The sequence below is a fragment of the Anabrus simplex genome, chromosome 1 (assembly GCF_040414725.1).
Source record: "Anabrus simplex isolate iqAnaSimp1 chromosome 1, ASM4041472v1, whole genome shotgun sequence".
Classification (NCBI taxonomy): Eukaryota; Metazoa; Arthropoda; class Insecta; order Orthoptera; family Tettigoniidae; genus Anabrus; species Anabrus simplex.
The window spans coordinates 541,984,084-541,996,168 of record NC_090265.1 but is presented as its reverse complement, the minus strand read 5'-3'; the positions used below and the strand labels follow the sequence as shown (position 1 = coordinate 541,996,168).

General features: G+C 41.9%; 1 protein-coding gene across 1 annotated transcript in view; it reads right to left on the bottom strand.

Moving 5' to 3' along the window:
- LOC136869171 (trace amine-associated receptor 8c) overlaps positions 1–9,734 on the bottom strand; it is a 220,740-nt gene extending 211,006 nt beyond the window's left edge. The window contains exon 1 of the mRNA XM_068227116.1: positions 9,516–9,734. Within this exon, the coding sequence (XP_068083217.1) occupies positions 9,516–9,734 (219 nt within the window). The remainder of the gene's footprint in view (positions 1–9,515) is intronic.
- Positions 9,735–12,085: the final 2,351 nt, after the last annotated feature.

Genomic DNA, 12,085 nt, shown 5'->3' with positions numbered 1-12,085 from the left:
ATTGTCGGGAAATAGCTGGGGAGGTAGAAAACTTTTTTCTTTAGCATGCCATTCCTCTGCTTCATACATTTCACGATACTGCTGGTACGTAACACACTGGTTCATCATAGTATTCCAGCTATTCGATTCCTATTCTAACGCGCTGTTTTGAATGAGCAGTGTGCACATTTGGCAGAGGCTCACTTAGTAATAGTAGTATGACCTGGTCTAGAATTACAATATAGGCCTATTCCAAATTATAGCACTAAATTCACTAAATAATTCAAAATTCAACCCTGAAAGGAGCCGTTTCTTAAGAAAAGCGTCTTCCTCTTCACTTTTATTAAATTCTACATTCATTTTATTCCAAATTAGCAGCGAACAGGGGTTTTCTCTTCTGGCTTGGAGGAAAAATTTGCCTCCTAGTCAGATCTTTCCGCCGCCAGTGTAGTGAAATGAGATTTTTCCGACTGATCGGGTACTCCTAGGAAACAGATTAGTGAAAGGACATAGATTTGCACTGAGACTCTCCACTATTCGACCCCCAACCCCCCGCCGAAAAAAGGCGAAGAGTTTTCACGGATCACGGCTGTCTGCGGCTTGGTCTTTCCGGCTCTGGAACTTTGGACTGTTAGATCGGCAGCGTAGTACTGTTCGATAAAAGTGAGAAAATGTGTGGTTTTTCATTTGATGGAGTATTTCATATTGCTTTAAATCACGCCATTTCTACCGACGTCTTTGTAATGACCTATGTTCATTTCACTTACGAAAACCACTATGACAGTCTTTCTGAGGATGTAAAAAAAGGTGGAGTGTGAGTGTCTGCCATTATAATGAAAATTTCCCAACCTGATTGTGACTGATGGTAGGCAAGCGGGCCTACCTTTACAATGAAAATTGCCTAATCCTATCTTCAAATGAGAAAAGACGTTTGGTGACTTCCCTGTCGCGTTTCTAGGGTAACGTTAAGAGCTATACAATATAATACAATCTTGCTCACAAGGTGTACACTACCTAACTTAGAATTCTGTATACAATGTAGAATTCCGTAGCGGAGCACGGGTACATCAGCTAGTATATATAGTACAGTACTTTGTCGTTCCAAACCGACTTCCCTTTATTAATATAGATTATATTTCACCCCCTTCTCTAGGTGTTCTAGGAGCGTCTTGCTCCCACAGTATTTTTTCCAGATAGCAGGTAAGATTTCTACGCCCCCACCCTAAAGTGGTCGAACTTATACTTTGAAAGAATCCTGAGCGTCACTATTCATCTCAGCAACTCCGAAAATTATGGATTCGACACTACTTTCGATTATTGTTATATATCACCCTCCCTTCGCCCCCCTCCCCAAAGGGAGATGAAGTTGGACTTTAAACAGTACTGGAGTATCACTAATCATCTCAGTTACCCCTAAATATATGGATTCGACAATTTTTATATCACTTCCCCCTCACCCTCCATCCAAAGGGGGCTTAACTTGGACTTCAAAAAAATCGGGAGTGTCACTATTAATCTCAGCGAAACCGAAAACTATGTACTGGACACGATTTTCCATTGATTATATAGCCTCCCTGAACCCCACCCCTAAGGGTGCTAGGGATGGCTTACCCCTATAGTGCTCGTATCGAGATAGTAACATATAAGTGTACCAAGTTTCGATGATTTTTCTCCAGTGGTTTAGGAAGACATGTGTCAGTTACATACATTCAGACATACTGAACCGTGTCGTTCATGGTAACAGAAATTGATATTTAACGCAGCAATAATATAGCGTCAGAGGATTGAATTCACGAAAGGCGCGAAGTCGAGCTGAGTGTCTTCGGGAGGCGAAGCTCGCAGCGACGGGCGTGGCGCAGGGAGTGAGCGGGAAAGAATATAGCAGGTAAAGGATGGCGATACTCGGATGCTGTTCGGGGAACTACATCTACCACCCTGCTAATAATTAAAGCGGCAAGAACCAGGCCTGACGGGTTTGGAAATCAGGGCAATATCTACTCTCCTGGAAGGACATTTGAGAAATTAAAACTACAGTTATATTCCTCATAATTTACTGAATGACATGTTGTGTCTTGAGATGTTAATGAGCACTGTTTTTCGTAATACAACATTTGCGCGAGTACCGTGGGAACTAAACGACTCGCTACACAAAGAACTCAAGTGTGTATCTTGGTGAAGTCTCTAGCGTGGCGACACTGGCTGTCCTAATAAATAGAGAGAGATGTGTGGAGAGGGGCTCATTCCATTCTAACATTTTATTCAGTGCGGTCGCGTGTGTGTCAGTCCAGCAGGTGACTGCGCCGTGAACTTACAACAGAACAAAGACTTCGTTGTAGATGATGAACAGGCGAACAGTGTGCAATTCGAGATAGAGCTAGAGCCTGAACTAGAACGGGAAGAGTTACAGACTTCAAACTTAAGTTCGTGAGCGGTTAAGCACTAGGCATTCACTGAGTACATTTTGGCTAGCTCGGCCGCAACTTTAGCCTTAACGTAAAGGCGGATATTCTGTGCGGTTGAACACGAGGCATTTGCTACGTTTATTTCGGATAGCTAGGCCACAATCTTTGAATTGACGTAAAAGTCAGATTTCTAACATGAGTTCGCGTGTGGTTAAGCACTGAGCATTCACTAAGTACATTTGGCTTGATACAGCACTAATTTCTGCCCTAATGTAAGTAAGAGGGAGTAGGAGAATTTCGGAGTGCGTTGCAGACGATTAACTGGGTGTCTAATAGCAGTTAGGACGGTGGAAAGCTACAAGAGCTGCCCATAGCCCGAGACCTTCCAACACTCATATTCAAGAAGACAGCATCACGATGAGGCCATTCCAGGAGCTGAGACCAGGACTGTCAATCCAGGATGACGATGGCTTGATGATGGGCTAGACTCAATAACCGAGTCCGGCATGGAGGGGCCATGAGGTCTTCAGCATTAAGATAAGTCGAATAGGTGTTTTGGCATGAGTTAGGGACAGCAATTTTCGCAGATATTTTGCTTTCAATTTAAATCTTTATTTAAGCCCTTTTGGCAACCAAGTGTTGATATAAAGACTAATGCATGTATAGCCAGTGTTTTAGATAGGTCAGATCTAGGTTCGTTGTCATGTAAATAGTTGATTTTTTCCTTTGTGTTTGATAACGTACTTAGTTGCAGTGTCGGGGCTTTAAAACATAAGGATATGCCGCCTTATATTGTTGAGTGGGAACTTATTATTGTGTAGTGGGCTACTTAGGGTCAGTGTTTGCATGCTTATCGGTGAGCATAAATTTCACAGGAAGTGGCGAAGCAGAGGAGCATGTGTGATCAACATCGAAACAGTGAGGGTTATCAAAATTTTGCCCGTGGGGTTTTCCCACAACTGTGCACTCGATTTAAACCGGAGACTCAGGGACAAAGAAATATAATATACGGATGTCCCAACCCCTCGTCACGAGCTGTCATTGTCGCAGCCTAGCATGAAGTGTTTTGTTTCCTTTGGTTTGTAAATTATTTTCAGGCGCTGCAGTGTTTGTTGCTTTATTGTGTGCTATTTTGTGTTGTTCTTACTTGTTGACTTGTCATGTGTTTTTGTTAGAAAGTGCCGTAGCACGTACGCTAACTAGGGGTCGTGGGTTCTAGTCCCATCCTTGACAATGAGTAACGGGCTCACCATTTACTTCAGGGTTATTTTGGGGGCAACCAATTGTCCTGCATTTTTATGTTTATGTGTAGTTATATCCCGTATGTGAGGGAATTTATGTTAGGTTTAATTTACAAGATCTGCGAAGAATTTCTGTTCCTAACATCCTAAGCTTCAAACGTAGTGCCAAGGCGTTTCTCGAGAAAAACCTGTTCAAAAGTGTCGCCAATTTAATTAAGATACTAAAGCAATCACCACGTGGACTTCATGTAGATTAATTGTTTCGTTGCCACCTCATGGCCAACGACTGGAATTCGTATGTATGTACTGTACGTATCTGTGTTATCCGTGTTTCTTTTTATTTTTTGTTGATAATTTCGTTTATTAAAATCTAGTGTATTTTATCTCGTTCCTCATTTACTCACACTGTCATCGGACACTCCCGGCACTAAAAGCCATACGCCATTTCATTTCATTTCATTTACTCACACATTATCATTTCCTGTCCTGTTAGACCTTTCGATCCTCCTTGGTTATACTTGATCTAGACATCGAACTGTACACGCATTCGCCGATGACCTAGCCCAGTGATAAAAGAACAGGAACGGTAGGTAAGTTTGCCACTCTCTGTACCAACCCATCTTGATTTTATTTTCCCACGTGGCTTTAGGGTACAATACATACATTCATTTTTATAGGCTATATATTGGACCCATAAGATAAGTGCACAATGTAGATGTACCCTAGCAATCAATGTTAAAAGATCATTTGTGAAAATTAAACAATATGATTATCACAGACTAGTCTAGTTCATTGAGTTAATTAAATTTTCTTACACCACTGCTAGACTCAAAGACCCGAAAGGAGACAGGATTGAGTTCAACACTACAGAACAGGCATGTCTTTTCTTTTTTCATTACAGTTACGTTTTCGCGTTCCACTGACAAAAATACGTCTTATGCCAACGATGGGATAGGAAGGAGTTAGGAATGGGAATGAAGTGAATGTGCCCCATTTAAGGTACAGCCCCGAATCTGCCTGATGTGAAAATAGAAAACCACGGATGCCATATTCAGGGCTGCCGACAGTGGGGTTGAACTCACCATCTTCCGAATGCAAGTTAACAGGCCATGACACACAACATGTTCGATATTCCCTTTCTTATCGCATAGCAACTGGCATCTGCCTCTCACAATCTCTTACAAGCTCCTCAGCCATTGTCTATGTTTTATGATGTGACTACAGTAACCCACACCGAACTCGGCCATGGAGGGTAAGAGAAGTCGAGGAAAACCAAGGTGGTTAAGGTTAGACTCAAGTTTTAATTATTTAATGATAATGATGATTACACCATTTACTACAAATCACCACAGATACCAGAAATAGGTAATATCCCCTCTACGTTGTGTTGCCCTCAGGAAAGTCATAAAAACAAAACTCCATGGCACAACAGCCCCGAAGGGCCATGGACTACCAATCAACCGCTATTCAGCCTGAAAGGCTGCAGCTTATGAGGTGTCATGTGGTCAGCACGACGAATCCTCTCGGCTGTTATTCTTGGCTTTCTAGGCCGAGGCCGTCATTTAACCATCAGATGGCTCCTCAACTGTAATCACGTAGGCTGAGTCCCTCGAACCAGCCCTCAGATCTAGATATATTGTCTGACCTAACCGGGAAGCGAACCCGGGGCCTGCGGGAGAGAGGCAGGCACGCTACCCGTACACAGTGAGGGCGGATCAGGAAAGGAATCCGACAGTGAAAATGGACTAAATCAATGCAAAGTAGCGAAGAGGTCAGGAATTAGAATGACAAGAGGTGGTTCTAAATGGGGTCACAGAGCTAGTTGCAATAGGATTGTAGAGGCGTTCAGTTAGTTCACTTAAGCTTGCAGACTGAACACCGAAACCATGCATATACCGAGTGGGCAAAATACAACTGCCTCGGAAAATATTTACAATAGAGCGGACGCGAGATTTGCTCTTGTTAATGAACATCACAGAAGATGCAGGAAATGGCCACCGTTGACGTCGAACCAGCGCACCACAAACCAATCTTGAGATTATGTCGCGGCCTTTTGACGTACTGATGGTGGATTATCTGATGCACAATGGCGAGTGTTCATGTGAATTCACTAATCCTGACAGGCTGAACCAGGCTTCATCTGAAGAAATGAAAAACTGAGGAACCTAAAGTCCTGACTCCAATGCACTCAGAAACCATGGACAGAACTCGACACGCGAAGGTTCGTCTGGACGCTTTACTGCATGCACAAGAGTAAATTTGTAAGGTCACAGATGTAGGACCATTCTGATAATGTTTCCACACGATAATGTCTTAATTCCCGCTTGCACAGGTAAACGGCGTTGAGATTTCATTGGATTTCGTTCCAGGTTTTCCTTCACTCGAGCAATGATTTCTGGTGTTCGAACGCTTTTCGGACAGTTACAATTTTATTCGCTACAGAGTCCGATTTGCACGAGTTTGCCACTAAGTTTTGCACTGCAGACTTTGCTGGAGTTTTTGTCGAAACACTTCCAGTGTTAAACTCTTGCGCAAACAGTTCCGCACAGGTTTTCCACGAATCGTGCTTCACATAATACTCGACAATGAACAAGCAAAGCAAAGCAAGGCAATCTCCGCACATGCAATGAAGGCCCCCGGAGGGGTGGAAAGTAAAGGCTTCCACCATCCATAACCTCGGCACTTTGTGGGGTAGAGTTGATGATGATGATGCAGCTTGTTATAAGGGGCCTAACATCGAAGGTCATTGGCCCCTAATGGTACGAAATGAAAGAACAAAAATTGCAAAGGCATCCACTGACCAAAATAAAAATAAAATATGGCATGAAGAATGAATGGATGGACAGGAACTCAACAAAACACAAAACAAACAAACAAAAACCAGTGGATCGGACTCAATACAGATCGAAAATAACATTATTACCGACCAAGGAACCACTTATAAAGCACAATGATGCTTGGTGTCTAAAGGGGGTGCAAAATCCACGTCTAAGGCCCCACAGAATGGTACATGTCGCGAGTAAAATAGAACCATGGTATGTGTTATGTTGGGGTATTAATCAGAAGTAGCGAAGACTCACGGTGTTCCACAAAAGATGGTGCTACTCACAAGTATTGCAATACGTACAAGTAACGCAGACCTATGGTTTGTCTCACACAATGGCCCAACTCAGAGTCAACGCAAACCGAGAAGGTTCCCCACCTAGGTGTACTAAACACGGGCGCCGGTATTCCCGTGGTGTTCCTCACATAGTGGGTACTAATCACAGGCAACGCAGACCCACGGTGCTGCTCATATAGTGGTACAACTCACAGGCTACGCCCAGACCCGCGGTGTTGCACACATGGGTACGACGCACGGGTACTGGAATCCACCAGGCCAGGCTTTTACTGCTACTAATCACGAACCTATTTCGTACCGAATTTAGTGGTACTACTCGCAAGTACAGGCAACCTATGGTGTTCCCCGCGTGATGGTACGATTCAAAATTAGTTTCATGGTTCTAATTCAGTCAGCCCTTGGTCGCCCCTTTTAGTCGCCTCTTACGACAGGCAGGGGATACCGCGGGTGTATTCTACATGTGCGTCCCCCATCCGCAGGGGGTGTGGGGTAGAGTGGTTAGCTCTACGCCCGGCCGCCTTTGCCCCCAGGAATTAATCTGGTACTCATTTTTGGTGTAGGCTTAGTGAAACTCAGGGCCATGTGCACGTCCGGAAGTGGAAATCTCGTTTCTTAAATTTTACGACTTCCTGACTGGAATCGAACCCACGTCCTTCCGTGTGAACCGAGCACACCTTTACCGTCTCGGCCAGGCAGTCCTTCGACAATGAACATGCGCTGCTTTTTTATCGTGAGAATCATTTTGTGTTTTATTCAAGTGGTCACTAAACGTCTGTTCCTCACACTCAGTCATACGTAATGACACAGGGCCGTACTGGCAGAGCGTGCGGGAGATTCGCACGCGCAGGCATGTCACAGCAACTGATTGGTGCATCGAAATCATGGTTTTTAGCATTTCCTTTTCATTAACAAGGGTCAGTTCCGTGTCAGTCTTATAAATACTTTCCGGGCCAATTTAATTTGTCCACCCGGTATATATATTGCTGTTTGGGTCATCAGTCCATAGAATGGATCGATGCAGCTTTCCATGCCATCCTATGCTGCTCTACTTCTCATTTCTACGTAACTACTTCATCCTACATCTGCTCTATATATGAATTACGTCTTATAATTATTGATATTGAAAATATCTCAGAAGCTAACTAAACAGGATGGCACAGAAGGAGGGATCAGCGGGGGAAGACCTGAGAGATCAATCCAGATGAGCCTGGGCAAACACACTACAGTTTTCAAGCAGCAGTGATAGCTATCACAACATGCCTTGTAGAGAATCTGAAAATGAACTAGAGGAATAAGAACATTTTCATTTTTACGGACAGCCACGCGGCCATTAAACATTTGAAGCAGTCCGGATAATACCCAGACTTGTCTGGTATTGCCATTCACTTCTCCTAACCTCTCACAAACAACATTGTCAAAATAATATGGGTACCAGGGCATGCAGGTATAGAAGGAAATGAAAAGGCAGATAAACTGGCCATAAAAGGGGCAGAAACAGATTTTGTAGGCCCAAAACCTGTATGCGGGATTTCCTATGGACAAGCTCGACACTACATAGGAAAATGGGTACAAAAGAAACAAATGGAGAATTGGAAAAATACGCCAGGATGCAGGTCTGCAAAGGAACTAATAAAAGGACCAAACAAGAACTGTTGAAACTCAGCAGGGAAAATATAAGATGAGAAGTAGGACTGTTGACAGGACACTGCCATCTCAAAAAACACCTACATAGAATTGGAGTAATAAGAGACAATATGTGTAGGAAATGCAATGAAGCAGAGGAATCAGCTGAACACATACCTTTCGAATGTGAGGCGCTGGGTGGAATCAGACTCTCCACTCTAGGACTACCAGGTGAAGAGAGAGAAAAAATCCAAGAAGACCCAAGAATAACAACCGGCAGCTTTGTGAAGGGAGCAGGTATATCTAGGTGGGAATGAAGGAAAAACATGGTAGTATAAGATCTTAGAGGTCAATGAGGATTAGGACCTAATATTTAGAGGCCCCATGAAGAAAAGAAGCAGAAGAAGAAGCCGACTAAACTGGGGGTATCAGTGAACAAAAAATACAGACATGCTAACTCCCCCGGTCTAAGCGGGAGACTCCATATTATTGGTCCTACCTCCTCTCTCCTGATCGTAGAGACTTACCTCCCGATTTTGAGAGCAGATTTAGTATTCCTGTATTTTTTTGAAAATTCAATGTTTTTCTCGTTCTTTAAGTAACTGGAGAGAACTGATGTTCTGTGGGCACTGGCAAGATAGATTCAATCAGCTGGTGATGTTCTTAAATGTGACAGAATCTCTAACGTAATACTTTATATTTTACCATTTCAACATAGCAATACCGACTATGAGTCTACTTTTTAGCATAGTTACAAGGACATACACTAAATTCAGATCAAAGTTTCCGGAAAAGTAATTATGGAAAAATATTAACCTTAAAACGCGTTCAACAAGGCCAGCGCTTTGAGCATAAATCTAGTTCAGAAATTTATGAAGAGTCCTAAGGCAGTTACATTGAAGAGTAATGTGTTCTAAAGTTCAGATACATGAAGTATTTCATTATTTATTCAAAAAATTGAAAAATAAGATAAATTACGTAACTGAGTAGTATAATGTGTTAAAGGTTCTTCAAAGTTATGTCATCAATAATGTGTCGTAATATGTCGGGATATACCTCAAAAAATATCTCCTGAAGGTTGGGTTTTGAAAGTTGGCAGGTCTGCACAAAAGAAATATGAGTAACAGTTTTCATTACACGAACTCTTACCTGAGCATGAATATACTTGGAGTATCTCCGGCTGTTGATGACTAGTATCACCAACAGATTGGCTCCCAGGATTCCCGCTGACAGAAGAAGGATGAGCAGCGCCTGAGTAAGATCCCACAGAGTCACGGTGTGGACGTAACTTTCCGATAAGTATCGTGGATGAGAGCAACTGCTGTTATGGAAAGGGGGTGGAGTGAGCCACGTCACTTTCTGGTCCATTGTCTTTTCCTATCACGCTTCAGACCACCAGTTATCCTTTATCATCACTTTGTACTTTGTTTACTTCATACTTCGTCCTAAACTGAGCATAAACGTACTGAAATTTCGATGGAATTTGATGACGTTGCCTTTTATCTAGCCTGCTTTCGGAACTATCACATGATGTTCCATATCAAATTCATTCTATTGTGGCTTTATAATACATTTATTTCATGTTCAACTTTACTATTAACTTAAGTAAGAAATACTCTTCAACAACTGGAGACTCATGCGGAACAAGAGTTTTCGCTAAAAAGACAGTAGAAGTATTTCTCACACACGCACATTTCAAAACATCAAACACCAGTTTTGTCACTGTATTCAGAACAATGATTACTGTTAAACTTATAATATACTATGATATCAAACTGCGTGTAAGCTGAATATCTTTCCGAAAATGATTTATTTTCTCACCAATTACATCCACTCTCTAAAGTTAACACATTTACTGTAGCTCCCCATTTGGCCTATATGACTGCAGTCTTCATTAAATAAAAACAAGAAAAACTACGTGGGTTTCAACAAAAATATTAATTACGTTCCTCTTAACACTGGCACAGTGCCAATCAAATACCGTAACGCTCTTAATTACTGCAGTGATACTAGTCCCTCGGGACGGGTACGTAGTTCATGAGGTTTACGTTTAAAGTTTGGAGATATTTTTTATGTTGAAGATGTTCTGGTAAATTTCTAGCAGGCCTCATCTTATCATGCTCCTTCTGCAGTCCACAACCTGAAAATAAGAAATAAATAGTATAAATAGTACGTCAAAGCAACAACATCTGTATTAAAACAAAATTACGAATATCAAGTGCTATGCTATTTCCCATCACAACCTGCTCTTGTGAAACCTGAATACTAAAGGAAACTGACCGGATGCCTTTGGATTACGGCGCCGGAGAAATTCCTGTGCGTTCGATGGACCACAAAAGTCACTAATAGAGCCTTCTTTGATTGCATTAGACCAAGGATGTAACTAGAAGGCAAAATTATCAAAGATTACCTCTCATATTTTGGTCACCTTGGTTCCTTGGAATAATCTATTATACTTGGAGCAGGAAGTAGTGAATGAACAGCAGGCCACCCAAAAATCCGTTGGCTTGGCACCATCAGAACAGACATCAAAATGCCAATGTAATCTTCTCAAGGAAGCTGAAGGAAACGGAGAACCTGGCGAATCATGATCCAAAATGTGTCCAAGAGTCGACCACGATTGAATGGATAAAATCATAATCATGGGTAGTATAAATTAAAACGTATATTATCTAGAATTCTGCTCCGAGCTGGCAATGAAAAGACACAACTAACAGTAATGTTCTTATCGCGAATCACACATCCGACAAACAGTATACAAAACAAGAATAAGAGTGTAAAACAACTCTACCTCTCTTACACTGCCGCAACTATCATGGCATTTAGCGAGGTTTAGACCTATGTAATAAATGGAGTTCCACTTCCATATGACACGCTAGGGGCCCATGTGTCATATAATAATAATAATAATAATAATAATAATAATAATAATAATAATAATAATTGTTACCGTGTTTTTGTGGTAGTTATGCATGAAAGAAGGTGCTGGGTGGTGAATAGGTCTCAAGCTACTAAAGTGAAATTAATTTTAAAATTTAACAAGGTTATATTTTCTTTGCAAAATTAGGTAACAACAAATAGAACAGGTACTTAGTAGCCGAAACACGATTGAAAAATACATTTACATAGGTACCCCATTTGGGGCTTCACAAGTCAGAAACATAATTCTTGAGCAAAGAGCCCAACCTTACAATGAACACCATACAACAAAGGGGCCGAAAACCCCCAAACATGCCAGAAACATTTGCTTCCAATTACACCCAAAAGCCTCCTTGAGGCAGAGACACAATTTTCAATAAAGGGCAACTTCCCCTTAAAATACAAGCCTATCATAGGCCACTCCGAACTCCACTTTTAAGCTGTCCTCCAAGGACATATACACAGGGGTAAAATACCCAACCTACTGAGGTCTGTTAAATGACAAGAAGGTTAATGCATGACCTCTAAAATACAATTTGAGAGGAGGCGAACTTGCACTCCCAATACACTTTGCTTAAGACCTACTTGGCCCTAGGCCGTTAATACAAGGGCTAATCCCATACTAAAGAGGTGACTTAAGAAGAGAACAATTTGTTTTACGTTAACGAAGAATAGGTTGAGAAAACTAAGTTCACCTCACAACAATATGAGTGGGAGCTCGAGAGGGTTAGCACTCTCTATCCCAGTATGAAGCTTTAAAAGAGAATATATGAAAAGAGTAGTTACATTTTAGGAAAAGG